Here is a 25,982-nt window from a genome sequence, read left to right as displayed (position 1 = left end):
ACCATAAGCTTGCCAAGCAATCAATCCTCCTCCTTTTTAACTATATACCTTTGTAAATATCAAAAGGACTTTTTGGTTGAAGGGTTAGGCTTGGGCTAAAGGTGGGTGGTTGGGTTAGTGGTTAGTGAAAGGGTGAAAAGCGTAAAAAGCGTCGATTTTTGAAAGACTTTTTATTTTTCACAGTTTTATTTTATGTTGATGAACCATTTCTTTCAAAAAAAGTAACTTTTTTGATGAACTTGTTTGTTTATTTGGTTTCATCAAAATATATATTTATTTATTTATTTATTTTTTTAGTCATAAGAAAAACTGAGCTTTGTTACTAAAAGAAAGGGTTAAAATAAAAAGGTTTAGGTGGGTAAAAAGGGTGATTGTTTTGGGTTAAGAAACGAACAGATTTAGGCTCAAAGGGGTTAACTAGGGGGATTTTGGGTAGGTGTTAAAAAAAATGAAAAATAATGGTGTAGAAAGAAAAAAAAAAGTTAGTCCTAATGCCTCGATTATTTACTTACTCGGGTTTAAGTTGGTAAGGACCGGGAATGCATTGTTGTGGCAAGTTCTAGAGTCGTATGAACCAAGCGGCTATTCACACAAGAAAAGAAAAATGAGCATTTAGTGTAAAGATATGTATTTGTATGCTCAATAAAGGCTCAAAACTCACTTTTGTGGGAATGGGTTTTTATGTGATCAAGTATATATAATCAAATTTTAACTAAGCTTGTCATGCCGTTTCATAATTTTCTTATGTTGGTTCTTTTTATCACGACGCTATCGGTTGTAAACTTGTAAAAATATAACCTTTTTTTTAACTTGAAATTCCCAACTTAAACTTAGACAAGTAAAAAAAAATTTTGAAAAAAATTTGGGGTGATTAGCGGTTCCAATAGAGTTTTGTGTAAGGCTTGTTAATTAGGACTTGCAAGATTCCCCCCCCCCCCCACCACACTTAAATTACACATTGTCCTCAATGTGTCCCAAAAATAAGTTTTTAGGTTGATTGAATGTGTAAAACGGTGTTAAAAGCAAAAATTTATGTTACTGGTACTCTAGACATGGCCCCGTGGTGACCGGGCACGGCCCCATGTTCAGGTGCCAGTGACAAAATTTAGTAAAGAGAAACAGAAGCCTGGACACGGGGGCGTGTTCAGTGAACACGACCCGTGTCCAGTTACCTGAACTGGGCGTTTTCTGCAGATTGTGCAGCACGGGGCCGTGTTGGGTGGACACGGACCGTGCTGAACTTGCTGTAATGAAGAAATTTTTGTCGGATGGCCCTGTTTTCGTGCATGGGGTGATGTTTCTCGTTTCCCTTGTTATCCTTTACCATCCCGAGTGTGTTTATTCATTACAACACCATTCAAACATTAAAACCATCATTTCATTAAAATCATAGAGAGATACATAACGTTCCTAGAAAATTAAAAACAAAGAAGAGAAATAAAAGTTAAAAGTCCTAGACTAGATAGGTCAAGTGATACATAAAATTATCATAAGGAGTCCTACTTTCTCATTAAGAACCAAAATCCCGGAAATAGTTTTCCGGTATTGAGGAGTGTAGTAGGACTCTTGGCCGAGGGTTATCTCCCTAGATGTTATTAAAGCCATTCTTCTATCTCTCTTGGGAGGAAGAAGGCGGCTTCGTTTTCCTCAACATCTTGCGGAGGAGGGGAAACACCAACCGGGACCCCTTGTAATATGTCTTGAGGAGGCCCTGGGTGCATGGCATACCACTCGGCTGGTATGATGACTTCAGGCACCACGTTCCATGCCCTTTGGGTTATTATAGGCACCAAAGGAGGAGATGCGAGAATGTTCAACCTCTGGTGCAAGAGGTTGACCTCCCGGAGACACCTTTCCAGTCCCACCGTTAGATGATTGATACGGTCGACCAATGCTTCTTCCACTCCCGTCATTTCATCAATAAACTCTCTTAAGGCGTAAACATAGTTTACAAGCGAGTCTTCCGCTGTTGATGACCTGCTCCCCTGTCGGTTGCTCCTTGAGTGCGATGAAGACGTTCCACTTGTTCTGCTCGCCTTTCTGGGAAAACAGACCGAAAAAGAACTCAATTTTCATGAAACAGTACCTCGGACACGGCCCCGTGTTCAATGAACACGGCCCCGTGTCCAGTTGTCTGCAGGTTTTTTAAAGCAAGGAATCTTGGAGTTTTAAATTATTTTCTTTGTTTATAGGTAAATTTTAAGCATAAATAATTCAAAACAGAGTGGTATAACTCATTTTAAACAAGATTCCTTGAATAATGACCTTACAAACATCACAATAAAGGTTGGAATCATGAAACTTCCAAGCTTTAATGGAGGTAGTGATTGGAAATTGAAGGAGAAGGCAATAAACAAAAGTGGAAAAGACAAGATGGTTTTTGAGAACCTTCTTTTAGAACATACCAAGGATAGTATGAGTGAAAATCCCAGGAATCTCTGTCTTTTGAAGTGGTCCAAATGAGCAGGAATCTTGCTGCATTTATAGAAAACGACAGCACACTGGACACGGCCCCGTGTCAGCTGGACCCGGCCCCGTGTGCAGACAGAATCCTGACACATTTTTGTCCGTATTCTGACGAAATCAGAAGAGAATCTTTTGGTGGACACGGGGGCGTGTTGACCTGGGCACGACCCCGTGTCTGGAAGCTGTCTTATGGAGTTTGCCTATTTTCAAGGAACTTATGCGGATCGGGCGGTTCCTAATGGACGGAACAAACCCAAAGTGCCTAAGGTACCTTAATTGCTCTAGATTAAGACGAGAACGCAAGAGGTTGTCGGTGAGGGTGATTCCTATGCTGAATGTAGGTGGACAAGTCCAACCCTTTTCCGGGCTCTCGTTAAAGAAGGTGTATGCCGAATCGCTCAGGTCTATGTATGCACCGAACGAAGTCGATGGAGATCCTTCACGGCACAATTGGCACAGGGATGACTATCGTCCAAATCTTCGCTAGAGTTGAAGGTAACGTTGGGAACAACGAAATTGATTTTATTTGAATGCGACCCCAACAATTCTTCTTGGTCATCGTCTTGAGATGAATTAAGGAAATCCATCTTAAGTTCTTTTAACCAATTAAGAACCAGATCTTCTAGTTGAAATAGATTATCAAGAAGCATTTCTGCTAAAATGTCCGGTTGGGCGCATTCGAGGGAGAGATAAGGATTATTTTTACTTTCGCCCCTCTTAAGGCTACAGGAAAACGATGGGTCTATATAGTGGGGCTTATAGTTTAGAAAATAGCATTCTAATTCTTTATGATCGCCTCCACATAATTGACACCACATACCATAAGAGTGCCGAAAGTAAAAAATATCATTATCACTCATTTTTGTGTCAGAAATTACCAACCGTCAGGATCTTACGGTTCTGTTTTCAGTAACTGAATCTTGGGCACGGGGGCGTGTTGAGTGGGCACGGCCCCGTGTTCAACTTACTGTCTGACTTAAAACAGGATTGCCAGTTCCAATGATTGGGCACGGGGCGTGTTCAGCGGGCACGGCCCGTGCTGAGTTCTGCAGAAGCTGAAAAAATAAGAAAATCCTAAAAAAAATAAAAATAAAATAGAAAAAATGATTAGGCCACTGATTCCTAACTTTCTTAAAATCCTTGTGTCCCCGGCAGCGGCGCCAAAAACTTGATGTGTGTGAAGTGCGATATAATTTAGGTGTATATTTTAAACCCTTTTTACACTTTTTAGCCAAGTTTTAAATTTATAAACACGATATTCAATAGCACTAAACACACATATGGGCAAGTGCACCCATCGTGGACGTAGTATAGTGTTGGTAAGATACCGAGGTCGTCTAAGGACACAAGAGCTTTTAGTACCGGTTTATCCTCAACGTCTAATCAAATCAAAATGTTAGAAAAAAGATTTTGAAACTAGGAAAATAAAACTAACTAAAATGCTGAAAAGTAAAATAAAAGTAAAAACAGATAGACAAGATGAATCACTTAGATCCAACTCGTGTGTAGTGTAACCTTTGATTATTTTCGCACTTTTGCACTTGTTTAAGAGATTATCTTAGTTATTGTAGTAGGCCCCTCTTTTGAAGGTGACGTTACCCTCAACCCAGTAGTTTGAGTCAGCAAGGATACAATCCTAAAGGGTCGGATTATTGAAAGATAATTAATTAAGTTATTAATGCATAATGTGGTAGGCCCCTCTTTTGAAGGCGACGTTACCCTCGGCTAAGTAGTCTGAGTCAGCAGGGATACAGTCCTAAGTAGCCGGGTTAAAGTTTTAATAGTAGTTTAACTTATGAGGGGATCAAAGAGTTTGGACCCCCGCCATCCAATACAGTTGGGTATTGAAGGAGGTCCTACTAAATTTGACCCAGGTCCTTTGCAGGATCTATACACTAAACAATGGTAAGACTCTTACCAAACCATTCACTTAACCCCCGACCAGGTAGCCAACGTACCTCCATATAGACCGTGGAGATATGAATGGTGAAAATATTTTATTTTATATACACAGTAAAATAATGTCAAGACACCACGGACAAATGATAAGGAAGAATCACCTTCAACATAAGAAACTAGTAATTAAAGTCATTAATACAAAACCAATTAAAAAGTGCAAAAGATTAAAAATAAAAAGTATTACACTAAACACTTGTCTTCACCAAGTGATGTAGGAGACTTAGGCAAACATGGCCTTTGATTGTCAAGAACTCTTACGATCAATCTTGGATCTCGAGACGACTCACACACTCTATGATGGACAATGGATGATGGTGGTGGATGATGGTGTTGTGATGGTGGTGGGTGGTGGGTGAAGTGTGAGAGAGGTGGTGTGCCAAGGGTTGAGTTGCAAGAGCTCCAAGCACTCCTATTTATAGGCTGAACAGAAGCTCGGGCACGGCCCCGTGTCCATCCGACTCTCTCTCTTCATTAATTTCAATTTCATTAAATGCATCTGCAATAGGTGACCACGCCCCCGTGTCCGCTGAGCACGACCTCGTGTGCAGAAGCATAAATGTACTATCAAGATTTGCCTGGATTTTGCGAATCTTATAGTTGACCACGGCCCCGTGTCCGCTGAGCACGGCCCCGTGGTGGGCAATAGAAGCTTCTACCACTTTGTCTTTTCTGCTGACACTTGGGCACGCCCTCGTGCTCACTGAGCACGGGGCGTGTTCAATCTTCTGTCTTCTTGTTTTGCTTAGGAAGATGCTTTCGGGAGGTCGAGCATGCCACGTTTGTTCCTTTTCTTGTATTTATGTCAGATTTAGCTGCCTTTTTGCTTCTTTTGTTCATTTGAGCTCATTTAATCCTGAAAACACAAAAGGAAGACAAAAGCACACTTTTTCCAACATTAGTATTAAAAAAGGGTTAGTTTTATGCCACAATTGATGTAATTTATATGTTGCATTTTGTGCACATCAAATACCCCCACACTTGAATCTTTGCTTGTCCTCAAGCAAAACTATTTATAATGTGGCTTTTTCACTCCCAAATGGAATGGGTAGAAGAGAAGGTTTTTGGGCTTGTCATAGAGTGTCGGGATTTCCTAGATTCTTTGTTTAAGTTTTATTTTTATTTATTTACAATCCTATTCGTCATGATTTATTAAAAACGTTTCCTAAGATAAATTACTTATTAGGGCATAACATGCCTTTTTAAAATTCCATTTATATACAAGTTCACATACCTCACGGGGGATAACTCAACACTCAGCCGAAGGTGTATTTTTAGTGAATCACTCGAGAGCGGCATGGAACTTACTCCTACCATAAACTTCCCAAGCAATCAATCATCCTTCTTTTTAACTTACTCCGGTTAGATTAATGTTGTCATAACTTAGCCCACGCTAGCTTCAGAGTTTGGCTTGGGCATTCCCCTGGGAAACCATAAAAGCTGAACACCTGACAACCGTTGTGGCACCACAAAAGCTGGACACTCTTTGGCGTAACATACAGTGGGATGAAAACCAGGGTGGGCTCAAGATTAAACTAAACCGAACCCATGAATTTCGAGTTAGACATGTTGACTTGAACCCAACTCGTTTAGCTAAACAGGTTGGCGGGTTAAACCTAAAACTGACCCGAACTCATTTAAACTAAATCGAACCCATGAATTTCGAGCTAGATTTGTGTCATGTTTATTAGTCATATCGGAAATTCACATATCTAATTTCAATGAAAAGAAGAGGGAAAATTTTAAAATAAAGTGCTTGAAGATTTAAAATGTCATTAAAAGCCTACTGTAAAGTGCCATGAAAAACCTAAATTAATGGCATAAAAGATAAAACCATTAAAAGTGTCTTCTAATTAAATATGACATACATAAAGTGTCACTAAAACATAATTTAGTGGCAAAAAAACAAAATGCCATTAAAAACGTATGCCATTCAATAGACTTTTTTTTGTATACCTTCCAAAACCAACACCAAACGGCATGGCCATCCCAAAACCACTATGACGAGCCTAACTGTAATGAGCTAATTGAACATAAAAACAAGCTTGTTAAGTAAACTAGCTCGAGCTAAACCCAGCTCATGAGCTTAAATGAGACATTGTTATAATAATTTTTAATTAATATATTAGATATATATCACTTTTCCTAAGTCCGTACAATTTTTTCTCTTTAACAGTTTTCAAGTTTTTCCTATGATTTGCTATTGTAAATTAACCATGATATCCATATTATATAAAAAATTACTGCTATAGGAAATTAACACTTATGTTTATATAATGTTTTTTATGACGCTAAAAAGATGACACACAAAAATATTGTCATATATTTATTAAATTTTGTACAACCATGACACTTTTTTCTTGACACGCATTTAAATGTCATAAAATAAACGTGTGTCATTATTCGCGTGTCAAGATAGATCTTGTTTTTTTATGACACTAAAAGGATGACACACAAAAAAAGTGTGTCATAAATATATTGAATTTTGTAAAACCATGACATTTTTTTTCTTGACATGCACTTTCGAATGTCATAAAATGATTGCGTGTCAAGATAAATCTTGTTTTTTTATGACGCTAAAAACATGACACACAAAAAAGAATGTCATAGATTTATTAAATTTTGTAAACTATGACATTTTTTTCTTGACATACGCTTTTGAATGTCATAAAATATGCGCGTGTCATTGTTCGCGTGTCAAGAGAAGTGTATTTTCTAGAATGATCATTGAGAATGATGAATCGGCGAAGAACAATCAAAGGAGAATCGATATTTTGGGATTTAGGGTTTCAAGAAAGTGAGTATCTAATACGTGGTGTGGTATGAGAAAGAGAATATATACGATTTGAATTTGAGAGATTGGTGACCTATACATCCGACCCGAAATGTGGCGGATCCCGCGTCCAACATCGTTTGTGGTTTGTGTTTTGCGAAATTTGTTTTCTGTATAGAGAATGAGATTGATTCCCTCCCAAAATCACACTCTACTCAACCATAGGATGCCAAATAAGCAAAATTGCTCCACCATCCAATGACACATGACCCAAATCATCTCATTTATTAATATATATAGATATACATAGTAGAATTTCGTTACAATTCATTTGCCATAACTTTATAACTTACAATTTATTTTTAAAAACACTTACAGTTTTATCACCATTATTTTAATTTTTTAGTGTTACTGTTTTATAGACATATATAATAAAATGAATTATAATGATTTAAAAGAGAAGTGAAAACTTAAGAAAATACATTTGGAAAAGTGAAAATGTAATTTTTCTTTCTGTTTCACACACTATTTTTAAAGTTATTTTTCTATTTTCGTGAAAATTAAATACAACGATTAGTAGTTAGTAGTTAGTGTCTTATTTAAAAATGTGATCCACTCATCCAGATGAGAAGTAGTAATACGCGTTTTTGGAGTGTGAACAATTATAAAAGCAAGCACGACCAAGATTTGTCATATAAATATTTAACTCATTGACTAGGTCAATGCATAAAATTATGGATAAAAGTTTGCAAATCTTTGTTTCATCTTAATATGTCACGTATTCATACCATTTTACTTCTTTTGGAGTTATCCACGAATCTTGTCTACAAAAGCCATAATATTTTTTTAGTCACTAAATGGTTAATTAGTTTCTTCATCCCAAAACAAGTCGGATGTGGTCGACCAATCAGATATGTTAATCGTCCTTTTATTTTCAGTTGTTTAGTATGTGAAATTATGTATACTTTTTTATTAGTATTAGATACTAAATAACTATCATTTCATAATCTTTCATAGAGGGGAGGAGTGTGTTATTAACTCCCGTGAGAACTCAAATCTATCACTTCATCTACACGTTATTTGGGTTGCACAAATTCTTGGTTCCCACTATACGTTATTTTGAATATTGGAATTTTAACAGAAAAAGTATAACAAATTCCTCAATAAAATTTATATTGGAACTTTAACAGAAAAAGATATATAAACAAAACAACGGGAATTATTTTTTTAAAAGTAAATACTACAATTTATTAGAAAAAAGTTAAATTCTTATGCAAAATAAAGGGGAAAATGCCACTAAAATGTAACTAAGTTTGTCAAGTGTCTCAATTAAGTCATCCAAACTTTTTTTGTCTCTCTAAAGTTACTAAACTTTAATTTTGTGTTCTAGTACTGTGTAATTACCAGGTCATCAGGTTACCATGTTTTTCTTTTATTTTTTATTTTCTTTTTAATGCTTATGTGGATATTATTTATATTAGGTGCAATTTATAAAATAAAAACATATTATAACCTACGTAATAACCTACGACGTTTCATTCCTCCAAAACCCTAGACGACATGAACGGGTGCAACGACGATCGACCTTCAACCAACGACGATCGTCCTTCAACCTTTGATGATCAGATTCGCGATTTGTCGGGTACGATTGCTTCTTTCGTTTTTGTTTCATAGCAATGATATAACTGTTTCGACGACGACCCGGTATCGATTCGTTTTTGTTTCATAACTTCTTTCGTTTTTGTTTAATAGCAATGATGTATATTGTTTTGATGAAAGTTGCAGCGTCCTCAGGTTTCATCTATTTGGTGGAATTTTAGTTATTTGACTAATAGTATTTGCATTCTCAATTAGTTAGGCTTATGAAAATGTATTTGCATTCCCTTATAAACGAACAGTCCATTATTGTATTTGTATTCTCAATTAATTATTAGCTTTCTCAATTATTGTATTTGCATTCCCTTATAAACGAACAGTCATGCTTATGAAAATGCTACAAAAACCTTGTAAAGATTGAAAAAGATAATAAAACCTGACACATCATCATTACTAACTTGGTAACATGATAATTACATAGTATTAGAACATCAAATGAAACTTGAGTTATTTTATAAAGACAAAAAAAGTTTCAATGACTTAATTGGAACACTTGTCAAAGTTGGTTACATTTCTACGAAGTTACCCCCAAAATAAAGTATTAAAGCAAATTCGATGAATTCGTCTCCACCGGAGCGAATAGCCAATATCTAAAACTATATCTAAATACCATGCTTTAACGCCCCTTAACTACATGTAGGCATCACGTCATCTACTTTATCAGGGTCGGCCCTGAGAATTTGTGTATCTTGTTCGAGCTTTTAAAACGTGCCCTTAGGCCTTAACGAAATTGGGTATTACCGTATTAGGCTCACTAAAGGTCTAAAACTAATGCAATGGGCTTATAACTAATCTAAACCATTAGAATAGTTTTGTAAGTGGGTCAATGTTGGTGTTTGTATTGGTATACCCTATTAAAAAAATTTCTTTTACATATACATATCGGGTTTTTTTTTAAACGTGCCCTTCTAAATATCGGACACTGGCCGGTGGTCCTCCCTGCCCACCCTCAGGGCCGCCGTTGTACTTAACCTATGGGCGTTAACAGATGGCAACTAGGATTAACACCTACACATATGAACGTTAGAATATACCAGATATTATAAGGGCATCATTGTAGTATGGCAAATACTATCGTGTAAAACCATTGCATGTAACGAAAACAATCAATAGAAACAAACACACTATATTATTCATTTATTATATAAAAACTTGTTCCTAAACCGGTAATGATAGTATTAACAAGTTACAACTCTCAATAAATACAAAGCACCATTACCAACCGTCACTGATTAATTAATCGCCGTACAAACCCTACGAATTTCACCTTGAGTCCCACTTTTTACCTCAATATTACCCATCCTCACCATTGATCTCCCAAACTCAACGTTAAATGTTAATCCAAGCAGTCCCCTAACTCCAAGAAACCGTTGCACAAACCTTTGTGTCGTCGGGTCGTTCCATAAGGCCGCATCGGATTCAAGTACTCCTCGCCTGTTCCTCAAGTTTGCGTAGTATGAATTGTCGAATCTGCCTCCGCTTCCGTTGTCTAAATCCACACGTACTGTGCCATCACCACCGTTGGGGCACAGGTTTTGGAGGGTTGGAAGGAATGCTGGATCGATACTCGGGTCAGGTCCATTCGTGCTGTTAAAGTTGTATAGCCGGTAGCTAAATAATGTGCAAGCTGCTGTCCCGAGTGTGTGTGCTCCTACGAATAAATCAAACCATGAAACGCTATTAGGGTTGTAATTGTTCGTGTTCGTTTGTTAAGAAATATATGTGTTTACGAACTGTTAATGAACAATTATCGAACGAGATTTTATATTCATGTTCGCTTGTTATAAGGAAATGAACTAGCTCATGTTCGTTTGTATTTGTTTGTTAATTTTAGGAAAAGAATATTGCAAACAAATTTGATGAACACAAATGAAAAGAAACTAATGTTCATTTACACAAATGGAAACAAACGAAGACATATAATCGATAATGAACAAAATATGAATATTTTAATTTTTTGGAGTTTTGAAGCAATTAATAAAATATAAAAATTAAAAATACTAATAAACTATCGAACACAAAGAAACTCATTATCGAACGTTCACCAACATAAATAAACGAACGCGACCTCTATTTATTTTCCTTAATTTAACTAAACAAACAGAATTTTTTTTCGTGTTCGTTTATTTATTAAACGAACGAAGACAATGATAAATATGTTATATTTGTTCATCTCCTAATATTCAAATTAATATTTATATACATATATAACAACATATATATTATTTATATATTAAATTTTTGTTTTGGAAATATATTAACAAAATTAGTTTATTGTTTTTCCCATGCATAACGTAATTAAGCATTTATATATAAAAAGTAACCATCGATAAGAAAGAGTTTACTTTTTTATAGTGCTTACACCATGGGTATTAGTGGTTATCACTACAAGAAACGGGTACCTTTAGCGACGCCTTGTGTCGCCGCTATTGCCTGTCTCCGCTATTGGTATATAATTCTTGTAGTGTATGATATGGGAATTCATTATGACACTATTCTTTGTTTAACTTACCACTAAGTGCAACAAGATCTTGGGTGTTAAGACCTTTGTCCGTAAACTTCCTGATTTGGACACTAACAGGGTCATTAAAAGCGGGAAGGTTCGCGGTATCAGCTGCCCGTGAAACTAATCCATCTCGGCGACCTAATGGCACTGACCATCCTGTTCCTCCAGTCTACAACATCCAAAAAGTTGAATCAGTACATTTTTTAAGCCAAACAGATACCTTGTAAAAATGTATATACCTGCACGACAGAATCACGGGCAGCAAGGGCAAGAATGTCCGCACAAGAGACCACACCTGGACACGCGGTTTCCAGCTGTGTCTTTGCAGCATCAATGACTTCAAAGCCTCTAAGTAACGAATTTGGGGCAGCGGTTTTCTCGGAAGAAGAACCGTCAATTAGGATAGAGGCATCACAGCCGTTAACAAAGCAGTCGTGAAAGAACATTCTTAGTAAACCAGGTGCAACTGCGGCGTTGGAGTTGACTGCAGACTGGACCACAGAGCGTACGATGGTTTCTGCCCGTGGGCATGAGGTCTGGTAGAACCCGACTCGGGTGCCTTGGCCTATTGCCAATGTGATGAAGGTGGCTAACAAGATGAAAATAATGATTAGCCCTTTGTTGTTGGGAAAAGTCTGCATCATTAGAATAAGTTGTTTCTGGTTTTAAGAGATTATATGGTTTCTAATGTGAGGTAGCGTATACATGAAGAACGTATTTATAGTCTCACTAGGAGGGGGGGGGGGGGGTAGTATAATATGTCAAAACATATTGCGAGTTGACAAAAGTAAAGAAATTCGGCTATGAAGATGCAAAGAAATTTTCAAACGTTTTTATAACATAATGGAATAATAGAAATATTACATTTTTAGTGGAAGTGTTACCTTATATATTATAGCAAAAATGCTATTTTAGTAAATTACATCGCCTCATTCGTACAAACTTTGAATAGCGGTAAGTAATGATTGTTACAACCAATGAGATTTCTAGCGGTGTAAACAAGCCGGGCCGAACCCGAGCTCGACTAGGCTCGAGCTCGGCTGGTTTTGTTTTTGTGAAGTTCGAATTCATGCTCGACTCGTGAGTAAAACCCATAGCTCGAGCTCGGCTTATTACAGACAATAAGTTTTACTAAGACTTTCAAAATCTATCTATGATGGTTTTCTTCAGCAGTGAATAGCCCTCTAGGATGCCCTGTAGGCCACCCCTTACCCTTGCTACGAAAAGCAATACTCTTCCCTAATATGCATGCTAAATTAAGTCACCTTACGATTGAAAGTTCTATGTTTTAGGCAACAAGTTCAAACATTCCAACGGGGTGGTGGTTTATTGGCAAAAAAAAGCCTTTAAAACACTTAGGATGGGTAGGGACGGTCTTGGATTCAAGTCCCACAGCGACAGGTGTTGGAAATATTGTGAAAATATGAATTTTCACAGATATAGGAAATGCATTTTTCCTAATTTTGGATTAGAAATAAATATAAGAAACGGAGGAGATTTCATATATTTATTTGTGGGTTTGTGTTCTATGTTGGAAGAGCTTCGCAACGAACTAAATCGCGTCCAAAACAGAGCTAAGATGAATGATATATCGATGCTCAAAGTTTGGTGTTTGAAACATTGAATGCTGAAATAATGGGAAAGTGTCACCTTGTCCCACATAGTAGGAGGGATGAAACTTAAAGTAGTATTTAAGTGGGAACACTCCATCCTTAATGTTTCATCGAAGCACACACTAGTGTACTCGCGAAGGGTGCGGAGCACCCTAAGCAGGACACGTGCTTGCACAGGCGATGGGCGCTTTGATGGCGCACTTTACACTTTTCACTTTGCACTTCGCACAATCGCAACATCGCGAGCCGCCTTTTATTTTTAACCGCGCGCACGTGGTGAAGCACATGGGCTGCAAGGACCAGGTGGCAGATAAACCTTGGAGGATGACGTGGCAAACAGGCGCGGGAGTACATGGGGCATGACCAGGTTGGTCTGCACGCACTGGTGCATGGACACTGAAGTGACGCGCACAGGCGCACCAAAGTGAGCCAATACGGCGCGACTGACTGTGTGACGTGCTCGTATGTTCACTGGTGACTAGCGCACGAGCACATGAAAGTGAGCCAAACTAGCGCACGTGCAAGGGTGGTGCAGGCCTGGGGCACATGAAAGTGAGCCAAAGTGGCACGTGCGCACCAGAGTGTCTGCCATGCGCGCACGCGCGACAGAAGCTTCCAGACTTTAATGATAGAGCAATTTCATTTCAGCATTTGAAACGGACAAGTCAACGGTTTTGACTGAGAATTAAATGACGAATTAAAGTGCATTGAAGACGTCCAATGCAATTTAATTCTCTCATTTAATTCATTTTTTGGATGTTTCAACTCAGATGTTGCTGTATAAATACAACATCTCATCCACTGTAGAAGACACCAGCTAAACCAACAGCTTATGAAAAATTCTCTCTACGATCTTCTGATTCTTTTGCTTCATGTTTCAAGGTAGATTTCAGGTCCTCGAGCCAGCTCCGGCAGTACACACTGCTTCGGTTGTTGTACCCTAGGAAACAAAACGAGTTCTCATGGGAGACTAGGAATTTGTTTTAAGGGCCCTGTATTAAACACAACTCTCAGCAGTTTCAATTATGTCTCATCTTCTATTCTTGTATTTTCTTTATTTTAGTTGTAATTGTACTGTTTTTTCCAGCTTTCTTTATTTCTGTATTGTAATTCCATAATAAAATTGTTTTATTTTATTTAATACGCGAACGGTTCCTACGATCTTAAAACAAAATTTTAAAACAGCGTTCATGTATTCAAAACCACTCTGTTTGTGATTCAAACCAGTTTTGTTTCACACAGTTTGTGTTTTAAAAAACAGATTTTATTTCTGTTTTCATCTTCAAAGGAGCGACTTTGGTTGAAAACAGTGCTAATTACTTTCAGATTCCGTCCTAAAACTCATAAAACTTTCTATCTTGGTCTTCAAAGCTGGACTTAGAAGCCGAACAGTAAGTTTGTTTTAATACTTATAAAAATTTTCTGTTTTGGTCTTCAAAGTTGGACTTAGAAGCTGGACAGTAAATTTATGGGAAATCTGACTTTGAAACGCCTTGGTTGTTTGCACTAGACCTAACCCGTGGGTTGTCTCTGATTGTTAAATCAGCGTGCAAAACCTCAGAGGTGTACCCCACTTGACATTAAAACTTAAAATTAAATAGTTTATTTCTGAACTAAACTTGGAATTTTAATTTTTCAGAATGTCGACTGAAAACATCAATGTCAACAACAATATGAATATTGTGACGAGAACCCCTTAAACGCCAACACTGTGGGAGTGTCCACAGTGGCCAATCACGCGGAAAGACCCGAGAAGTTCTTAGGTTTACACTTCAAAAGGTGGCAATAGAAGGTGTTCTTCTAGTTGACCACCATGAACCTTGCGAGGTTCTTGACTGAAACCGCTCCCCAACCTGCGAAAGGGGAGACCGACACCCAAACTCTGTGTGCGGTAGATGCTTTGAAGCATTCGGCTTTCATGTAACACCTCGTAAAATCACGTCCAATGATGTATTGACACGTGTAATAAACCCTAATAAAGTCCAATATTGAAGTTTAGGGACTAATTTTTCTAAAAATCGAAAACTTTGATTATGAAAGGACTGGAAGTGTTAACATACCTAAAATAAGTTTCTAAATAACCTCTCACGATATTTATGTTCACAAATGAGCCACTTGGTGATCGAGTGTAGCCGTTTGCGTAATTAACTGAAAGTTGCGCAATAAAGGATTAAAAGCGTCAACATGTTAATTCTTACCTCTGAGTGACCTTTTAATAAAACGGGAGCTTCATGATATTGATTATACTCTTGGGAATGCAAAATAATGGCCGTCTAAGGTTTTTTGCCTATAATTAAAGTTACGCGCAACTTGGCAAGTTAGAGGGACTAAAAGTGTCAATATGTTTAATTAGACCTCTGAATGACCTTTTAGCGAACCCGAAGCATCGTGATGTTTAATAATATTTCTAAGAATGCCAAATATGGATTAGATAAGGCTTCAATGCTATTAGATGATGAGATGCGCAAGTTTGCGCAGTAGAGGGACCTAAAGCGTCAACTTTTGAATCTACGCCTTTCGATGACCATTTAAGTAAACGGGAGCGTAGTAATATTTAAACATATTCTTGGGAATGCCCATTTTGGGCCAAGGAAGGCTTGGATGTTATTAAACGACATTCCACGCTACTTTGCGCAATTAAAGGACTAATTGCGTCAAACTGCAAAAGTAGGTCGATTCGTATGGTAACGGACCTTCCGGAATATGTCCATGAGTTAAACATACCCTATTTATTCTTTTTATAGCTTATATATAGGCTTAGAGGTGTTTGGTGCGCAAAAATAAACTTTTACGTCATGCAGGGACTAAAAGTGTCAAAAAGTGCACAAGTTTGCATTTTCGCGCATATCTTGCATTCTGAATATCCCCGGACACCAAAAAATTTATGTAAGCATTAAAATATTTTATTTTAGTGTTTGGCTTAATAAAATTCCATTCGTCGCATAATTTGGATCGTTTTTAGCGTCCGTCCATGTTTCGTCGTAATTAGCCGAACAACGTGACCGTACGACCAAACGAACCGACATCCATCATATTTTTGAGCATGTTTCATGTTCCCTATGCTTAGGCATCATTGTAAAGCCTTAAAAATGGTTTAACGGGCCTTATATGTGTCGGAAATGGCAATTAACAAGTGCGGGGGCCTAATGTGTCAACAATTGAAGTTTTGTTGTGCTGATCCGGTCCCTTACGGACCGTATACAGGACCATACGGTCCATATACTAATACCCAGCAGCAGAATGTTGAAAACCAGCTTTGGTTTTGCTCTTTGTCTCTCATACTTGAATCTAGGGGCTGCCCTAAGCTTAGTAAACCATGGGTAGGAGGTGTATGGCTCAGATTTAATCACGATTTACGAGAAACGATCCTAACGGTTCTCAAAAACCTATAAATACCCCTCAAATTTTTGCTCTCATTCACCCCTTGATCTCATTGTTCTAGGTTGGGGCCCTTGTGCTTCATACCTGAACATCCAAGATCAACTCCCTCCTTGCTTGGACCTTTTGTAAGTGTCCTTTCATGCTTAGTTTAAATTTTAGTGGTTATAACCGAAAGTCAAGCGTTCTCGATAAACGCTTTGACTTTTAAACGGTTGAGCCATTGTTCGCATCGAACATGGATACGTGACCGTAATTAGGTAGGTGTTTAACCCTTAAAAGGGTACCTCCTAATTACCACGTTTACTTAGTTTAATTGTCGGGTCAAATAAAAGTCAAACAGGTTAGTTTTAAATAAAATACATGGCTATTATATGAAAGTCATAAAATCAGTTTTCTCACTTTAATAACTTGGTAAATATTAGTTGAACATGCCTAAGCATGATTCAACCCGACAATTCTAAGTATAGGCTCGGTTCGGAACCGAAAGTCGCAAAAGTTGACTTTTGCTTTGACTTTCAGTTCTGACCCGATTTAGCTTAGTTTAGATATGCCTTAGGATTCCATTAGGACCATATTATAGATTAATATAACCCTATGAGGTTATACAACTTGGTTCCATAGAAATCCTAGTTCATGCATGTTTCCGTTAAATGCCTAAATGTTGACCGTTATGCCTTTTGACCCTAAAACGAGAATTTTGAAAATGTGAGAGAACAATAATCTTTATTAATGATTTATAAACTGGTCCTAAAATTTGACATCAGTTTGAGGTCTAGATTAGGAGTTATGCTCATTAGCGTAAAATGAAAAGCTTTTATTAATTAAACGGCATAATTAGCATATAGCCTATCTAAACCCAATTTTTAATACCAAACTTTTTACCCACTGATATAAAATAATATTTTGGGATTTTTGAAGATTTTTATTTATTTTTAGGCTGAGCATAACTTAGGGTTATAACATTAATTCGGTAATTGCCGGTTTTGCCCTTTCAGGCTATAGAATGAGTTTTTCAAACCCTTTTGATGCCAAACCTTTTTCTATTGATCTAATATAATAAATAAAATATTTTGAGCCTTCTGGAATAATAAAAACGTCAGCTTTCTTTTGAAAACCCGAAAATGGCTCCAAATCGCCTTTTTAAGCATTTTTAATGCCTAGTATGTATCAAAACTATTTTAAACATATAAGGGTTGATGCCTACTGATATATTCAGTAAATTTTTATATTTTAACAGTAAGGAGAAGTTTTAAACTCAGGTTTTCAGTTTTGACCTTTTAAGCCTATGTGAAATTACCAAAATGCCCTACGGTGCATAGTATGGTTATAATTAATAAATTTCACATATATATATGATACCCTACTGTTATAACTTATTAAATTAAGTATATTTACTGATTAAATCAGACCTGTAACTCAGAATAATATTTAATCTCTTTTGTAACCTTTAAAATGACCAAATTACCCCTACGGGGCATAAATTGGTCTTAAACTCGTTTTGGGCATAATGGAAGGTATCCTACTGATATCACAACATATTTAAGGCATATTAACTTAGGAAACCTGTTCATGATTCCTTTGGTTACCCGTTACGCACTTTTCGCGTTCGGAACGGCTTATGTAACTAGTTTGCATAAATTAGCCGAAACGGGTCAAACCTTATCATTTTTATCTCAAAATTCAGAATGTGTTTAGTTTACCCTTATTATACAAGTATACAAGCTTGTCGGGTCTAAACCACATTCTAATCCGGTCTTCGCATAATCATGCGTATTGAATCGTATCCTCCTTTAAAAACTAACCGGTCTAAGCTTAGGCTTAATTAAAGACCCGTTAGGAATCTAATAGGTTATTAAAAACCTTTGTTCCAGATTTAGGAGCCCAGTAAAAGCTATCTGTACTTGCTTGGTGGTATACGGCTGGGATAAATTGTATAAATTTGCTCAGGTAAATACTTTTAACTTATTTTCCCTATACGGGCTTGGGGTACGGTATATAAAATACCGCTTGGTCAGGCATTGAATCTTTAATCAAATGTAGGTTAAATCATTGAAATGACCCGTTAAAATTGTTTTGTTGCTTAAAGTCTTTGGGGGGTTAATGACTATGTCCCGGATATCCTTGGCATCATTTTACGAAATGGCCACGACCTAAGCATACGGGTGTAGGCGTCATCCGTTAGTGCATAAATAAATATTAAGGTATAACCGCCGGTTTTGGGTTTAACCGCTGCGGGACTATACCATGTGGTGTGTCTATTGATCTTTAACCCGGTGTTAACCCGGGCTACTGAACGCATAAGAAACATGTAAATCTTTTACAAGTTTATATTCAAATAATTATCCCAAGTTATAAAATCTTTTGTGCCATGTGCATTCAAATCAATTTTCTAAAACGTTTTCAAAATGAGTCAGTTAAATTGTATTTATCAGTGTAAACTGACGTATTTTCCCAAAAAGGCTAAGTGCAGGTACTAATCGGAATAGGCTGGCTACTCCTAGCATCAATAAAGAGTCTCGCAAGCTTAGATGTTAAAGTCTGTTGAACAATTATCTTTTATATGATCCGCCTGTGGATCCTTTACTTTCCGTTTGTAATACTTGATATTACTTTGTATCGGATTGTGATATATTTATCTTTTGCTTCCGTTGTGCATCTAAATTGTGTTGTTTGACTATGATGATATCAACTACGTCACGATACTCCCCACCGGGCCCACCGGTAATACGTGGAAATATCGGGGTGTGACATTTCATATGTCGAGCCTATGTGTTAAACGGCCTGTCGGATGCATTGTATAATGTGTACTACAATGTAAAGACTTCCAAAGACTTATGGGATGCCTTGGACAAAATGTACAAAACGGAGGATGCTGGCACAAAGAAATTTGTGGTAGCCCGTTTCTTGGAATACAAAATGGTTGATACTAAAACCATTATGAATCAAGTCCAAGAGTTGCAAATTATACTACATGACATCCACGCGAAAGGCATGACACTTAGCGAGACATTTCAAGTGGCAGTAGTGATTGAAAAGTTACCTCCTAGTTGAGTGGATTTTAAGAATTATCTTAAACACAAACAAAAGGAGATAACTATAGAGGATCTTATTGTTCGTCTTTGGATTGAAGAGGACAATAGATTTGCCCAAAAAGGCAGCCTTGCGCAAACTACTGCTAGCGCAAATATGGTTGAACATGGGCAATCCTCTAAAGGCAACAAGGGTAAGGGGAAGAAGGACGAAGAGAAAGCAAAGGCTAGCAAGCTTGGACCAAAGAAAGGGGTTGTGAAAAAGAAGCCTCGGGCGTTCCAAAGGACTTGTTACAACTGTGACGAGCCGGGGCATCGGGCTAACCAATGCAAGAAATCAAAGCGTGAGCGCGCGCACATGGTAGATGAAGACGGAATGCCTTTGGTGGCAATGATTTCCGACAAAACTGCCATGATGGATGAGGTCAATACTGTGACCAACACTCCAAAAGGATGGTCGCTTGATACGGGCGCGACCTGTCATGTATGCCAAGACAGAAGCCTCTTTACCACCTTCAGGGAGCTTGCGGGATATGAGAAGCTGTACATGGGAAATGCAGCCACCGCGGACATCAAGGGTGAAGGTACAATGATTTTGAAGTGGACTTCGGGGAAGGAGCTCACTCTAAGCAATGTGTTGTACGTTCCGGACTTGCGCAAGAGCCTAGTCTCGGGATGGTTGCTTAATTAGTTTGAATTTCGTTTAGTATTTCAAAGTGACAAGTTTGTTCTTACTAAACGAGGCACGTATGTTGATAAGGGCTATGCCCTCAATGGAATGTTTAAATTGAATGTAATGGCTGTCAAAAAGAACATGAATAAAATTGCTACCACCTCTACTTATATGCTTGAGTTTTCCGATTCGAATAAATGGCATGGTAGACTAGGTCACGTAAATTTTAATTCCATACTTCATTTAATCAATTTAAAATGTATACCAACATTCCATATTGATATTCAAAATGCGAAACATGTGTAGAATCCAAACTTACAAGCTCATCATCAGAATCGGTTGATCGAATAACCGAACCCCTTGTTATTTGTGATTTAAAAGCGGTACCCACAAGAGGAGGAAATAAGTACTTCATCACGTTCATTGATGATTGCACCAAATATTGCTATGTATATTTACTTAAAAGTAAAGACGAAGCAATAAATAAATTTATCTTGTATAAAACGGAAGTTGAGAATCAACTTCAAAAGAATATAAAATCTGTGAGAAGCGATCAAGGAGGCAAATATGTTGCACCTTTTGCTGATTTATGCGCAAAAAGTGCCATCATACATGAGTGTACAACTCCTTATTCTCCACAATCAAATGGCGTGGCGGAAGAAACCGTACATTGAAAGAAATGATAAACGCCATGTTGATAAGTTATAGGGTAAGCCAAGACATGTGGGGGGAAGCCATTCTCTCAGCCAATTATCTTTTAAACAAGATACCACTAAAAAACGGGGACGAAACTCCATATGAGTTATGGAAAGGAAGAAATCCTTCATACAAATACTTGAAAGTGTGGGGTGCCTAGCAAAGGTGATTGTACCACCTCCTAAGTCTCTTAGGATAGGACTAAAAACTATTGATTGTATATTCATTGGGTATGCACATCAAATTAGTGCACATCGCTTTCTTGTACATGAGTCTAAGAATCCAGATGTACACGAACACACTATCATGGAGGTGAATCCTAACGTTGTCTCGTACTTTGAAAATGTTTTTCCTTTGAGAGGACAAACATATGTAACATCATCAACACCCAATTTTGAAGTAGGTGAAAGCTCATCTACACCAGTTGATGAGGTAATACATGATAAGACACATGAACAACCTGAGATTGATGAGGGTGATTGTAGGCGAAGCAAAATGCCAAGGGTTGAAAAATCCTTTGGTCTAGACTTCGTTAGCTATATGGTTGAGGGCGAGCCCAATACATATCGCGAAGCGGTTTCCACTTCAGAAGGACCTCAATGGAAAGACGCAATAAAGAATGAAACTGATTCTATACTGCAAAATCATACTTGGGAGTTAGTAGATCTTCCACCTGGTTGCAAACCACATAGATATCGTTGCATATTCAAAAGTAAGATGAAAACTGATGGAAGTATTGATAAATACAAGGCTAGGTTGGTGATTAAAGGATTTAGAGAAAAAGAAGGTCTAGATTACTTTGATATCTACTCGCCTGTGACACGCATAACCTCCATAAGATTGGTTCTTGCAATAGCGGCTTTAAGAAGTTTGGAAGTTCACTAAGAATTAAATGACGAATTGAAGTGTATTGAAGACGTTCAATACAATTTAATTCTCTCAGTTAATTCGTTTTTTGGCTGTTTCAACTCAGATGGTGTATAAATACAACATCTACTGTATAAATACAGCATCTCATCCACTCAAGAAGACACCAGCTAAACCAACAGCTTATGGAAAATTCTCTCTGCGATCTTCTGATTCTTTTGCTTCTTGTTTCAAGGTAGACTTCGGGTCCTCGAGCTAGCTCCGGCAGTACACACTGCTTCGGCTGTTATATCCTGGGGAGACTCGGAATTTGTTTTAAGAGCAATGTGTTAAACACAACCATCAGCCAGTTTCAATTATGTCTCATCATCTATTCTTGTATTTTGTTTATTTCAGTTGTAATTGTACTGTTTTTTCTAGCTTTCTTTATTTTTGCATTGTAATTACATAATAAAATTGTTTTATCTATTTAATACGCAAACGATTCCTACATCGGAGATTAAAGAAAATAGTCATTAAAAAAGTACAAACATTCCAAAAACTATTTATGACACCGTTCTAAGCATAAACAGCTTGTGCAGACAAACTCCTACACAACAATCAAATAGACACTACAATTCCTACCAAAGCACTAATGCGATTCGCACTCAATATGCAATCACATTCACACGCAACTCTGACCCCATCATTATCCATTTCCTTAACCCAAATATTAAACTAAGGATAAAAATTAACTTAATCTACTAATATTAGATTAATGTGTGTGAATGGCCGGTATATATAAAATATATATCACTGAACAAGTTTTAAATTTATGAAATGGAAACTACCAAAAACCAAATTACATACACGTAGGCAAATGTATCGATCGTATGTGCAATAGTATTGGCAAGAACCTAGTAATGGTCCTCGAGACATCGCGACTCCTAATACTCAAACGTCTGTCAATATCTAACCCTATGAAAGTTGATGGTTTGATTGAACTAAGAAACTAGAGACTGCAAACAATACACTTAAGAACAATAAGAAAACACTAAAGAAAAGGATTTCAGGTGAGACAAGGTTTTATTAGTAAGAATTTTAACGAGATAACATAGTTGATCCAAAGGTATCACAGGGAGCAGATGGGTGTTACACATTTTTTCCCTTAGTTATGATTTTATCCCAATTGGTTTTTCCCTATAAGATTTTTAACGAGACAACATCACCAAACGTATTAGAAAGAATCATACATTATTTTATCACATGCATGGTCACGAGAGACTCCTATTCACATTCTAACTCCCATTTTTTCATTTCCGGTGTATTAATGTAATAGCCCTATAACGATACTTTAAAACAATGGTACCAAAAATTTGATTATGTCATGATTGACAATGGTTTCAAAATAATGGAGTGCGACAAATGTGTTTATTTCAAAGACACAAATGAAGGTTATGTGATCTTTTGCCTTTTTGTAGACGATATGCTTATCATTCGGAGTAAGATAAAATGATCAAAACTACTAAAAAGATGTTGAAAGCGAGATTTGACATGAAAGACATGGGTTTAGCAGATGTGATTCTTGCAGTAAAAATCATAAGAACCCAAGATGGTCTTATGTTAAGTCAATCTCATTATGTGGATAAGATTCTTGAAAAATTCAATTCGGGAGATACGACTGTGGCTCGAACTCCAGTTGATACCTCCCAACATCTAACGAAAAATAGAGAAGAGGGAGTTGCTCAGTTAGAGTACTCAAGAATTATTGGCAGTCTAATGTATCTAATGACATGTACTAGACCTGACTTAGCATATGCTGTGAGTAGGCTAAGTAGATATACAAGCAATCCAGGTCATGAACATTGGAAAAGTATAACAGGGGTGCTTAGATACATAAGATACACAAGAGATTATGGGCTGCATTATACCCGACAACCAGCAGTGATCGAAGGATACACTGATGCAAACTGGATATCGGATAATAAAGAATCCAAATCAACAAGTGGTTACGTGTTTACACTTGGAGGAGCGGCTATCGCTTGGAAGTCATCTAAGCAAACTGTCATAGCAAGATCCATAATGGAATCGTAATTTACCGCCTTGATTTAGTCAGGAGAGGAGGCGGAATGGCTACGTCAATTCGTGGAACATATTCCAAGATGGCTAAAGCCTTTTCTAGCCATATGTATACATTGTGATAGCTAATCAGCGATTGGCAGAGCTCAAAGCTCGATGTACAATGGTAGATCAAGGCACATTCAACGTACACACAACACGGTACGACAACTACTATCAACGGGTGTTATCACAATTGACTATGTGAGATCAAAAGATAACATTGCGGATCTGTTTACGAAAGGCTTAAGCAAAGAGTTAGTTCAAATGTCTTCAATAGGAATGGGACTAAAGCCCTTGGTAATAAATGGGAATATGAGGGAAACCTAACTTAGTTGACTGGAGATCCCAAGATCTAAGTTCAATAGGATAACTTAATCATATTACCAAAGCGGAGTCACTGTGGGCGAGTACCCCAAACCAAATAAAACGGAGTTATCTACTTCCTAGTCCATTCCAATCAGTGACATTGAAGTGAGGCTAAGCATATTAAGGTTAGCGATTTCGGGAAATCATGTAACACCTGAAAATATAAACCCTCATATTAGAAAATTCAAAGAAATTAATAAACAAGAATTTACCAACTAGGAACTTAACCTAGTTAAAAATTTAGTCTTGAAATAAACTTATAATATGGTTAAAACACTTAACTTAGAGAAAATGGTAGTTAAGGGACTGAACTTGTCAAAATTAAAAGTTGAATACTAATTAGTGAACAAAACACAAAACTCACCCATCTTGGGTGGGCATCGATCGAACAGAGAGAGAGAGGGGCGACCAGGAGAAATTCCAAACCCTAAAATCTCAATAATCTTGCAAATTGAAGGATTAATCCAAGTAGAAATCGAGAATTGAGCCTAGAATCATAATCCTCATCACAAGAGGATTGTAAGGTATGTAAAATTAGTGAAATCCCTTAACTTGAATTTCTCATGATGTTGTGAAATCTGGAAAATTGATGTTGCATGAGTGTTATTTGGTTAGTTTAGAATCGATTTGGTGTTTAGAGGTTAGACTCAACCAATTACATGTGAAATCATGACCAAATTCAGAAAACTCCATGAACACCTTGAAGGTGGGTTGTGGGTTTTACAAGATGATGATGAATTCTAGGGTTCTTAGTGGTTATTCTAGTAAAATTCGACCTTAGAAGATAGTTCCAGAAAAGATGTGATGTTTACATGATATATGATGGCTTAATTGAAGTTAAGTTAACTACTAAGCAATCCATAAACATGAATATGAATAATATAGAAATTCTGCCCTCTTGATGTTTGTAGAAATGCCTCAAAGAAGACTGATAAATAGAAATTTGAAGCTTTAACGCCTAATTAAGATGTTTCGGTATATTATGCGAAATGATGTCTAAGAGGGTTCTAAACATGTCTTGTAAATGAACTCTATAGGACAAGATACCGGGACGTCGAGCGGACAAGCCGGTGGTGATTCTCGTTTGAAGGGCGTGCGCCAAGGTATGTAACATGACTCGTTACATTATGTGAAATTAGATCATTGTAGTTGATTATCAAATTTTCTAGTTATTATGAATTGAAGCGATGGCATTGTTGCATTGAATACTTGGTTGATTAATGAATTAAACTCGTTGGTAGTTGTCATAAAGGAAGGAATTCCATAGACAAGCCAAACGGGTCGAATAATCAAGTGAAACATGATCTACAACTCGGAATATGATAGATTGTTGTATGTGGTTGGTTATATTATGACGTGCTAGAAATGTCAGACTTTTATTACATTGATAATGCAGAATACTGAAATCCGAGAGTTGGGAAATTGGTTGAAATGCTTAAACCAAACAAAAACATGAATTTCCAGGTGCTACCGTAAATTACGGTGTCACCGTAATTTACGGTAGAGATTAATGTTTTACGGTGGTTTTCTACTGACTTACGGTGGATCCAAGAATTTCCAGCACTCACCGTAACTTACGGTGGCACCGTAAGTTACGGTGGAGCCTGGAAAAACTTTTATATTTTTGTCATTTTCAATGCGATGTTAAACCTTGAAATCCTATTATTTATAAACGTCAATATTAATGATTTTTTGGTTGATCATAGGTAATTAGGTGGGTCTCATGGATGGCGATCAAGTGATTTGATGATGAACCGAACACTCCACTCCGAAGCTTCCGCTATGTTTTGAACTTGTTAATTAGTTGTTTCTTGTTTGTAAACAAATTCTTAAACGACTTATCATGTTCTACCTTAGTCTTTAGTAGACTAAGGTGTGTAATATTTTTGAAACCTATGTA

General features: G+C 37.2%; 1 protein-coding gene across 1 annotated transcript; it reads right to left on the bottom strand.

Moving 5' to 3' along the window:
- Positions 1 to 9,957: 9,957 nt before the first annotated feature.
- On the bottom strand, positions 9,958 to 12,056 carry LOC110890099 (peroxidase N1). Its single transcript, XM_022137665.2, has 3 exons — positions 11,597 to 12,056; positions 11,364 to 11,526; positions 9,958 to 10,502 (listed from the first exon to the last, which is right to left on the bottom strand). Exons 1-3 carry the CDS (start codon positions 11,999 to 12,001, stop codon positions 10,084 to 10,086), a joined length of 987 nt encoding a protein of 328 aa, XP_021993357.1. The 5' UTR covers positions 12,002 to 12,056; the 3' UTR covers positions 9,958 to 10,083.
- Between the last annotated feature and the right edge of the window lie 13,926 nt (positions 12,057 to 25,982).

This window comes from Helianthus annuus, chromosome 11, assembly GCF_002127325.2.
Source record: "Helianthus annuus cultivar XRQ/B chromosome 11, HanXRQr2.0-SUNRISE, whole genome shotgun sequence".
Lineage (NCBI taxonomy): Eukaryota > Viridiplantae > Streptophyta > Magnoliopsida > Asterales > Asteraceae > Helianthus > Helianthus annuus.
Note: the sequence above shows the minus strand (reverse complement) of the source record. Positions and strands in the feature narration are given on the sequence as shown.

Bases quoted from the DNA above. Each gene is read 5' to 3' on its own strand.
- LOC110890099 (XM_022137665.2), bottom strand. From the start codon at position 12,001: ATGATGCAGACTTTTCCCAACAACAAAGGGCTAATCATTATTTTCATC. The intron at 11,527-11,596 runs GTATATACATTT...TGGATGTTGTAG, and splicing joins CCCGTGATTCTGTCGTGCAG to ACTGGAGGAACAGGATGGTC. The intron at 10,503-11,363 runs GTAAGTTAAACA...ATTTATTCGTAG, and splicing joins AGATCTTGTTGCACTTAGTG to GAGCACACACACTCGGGACA.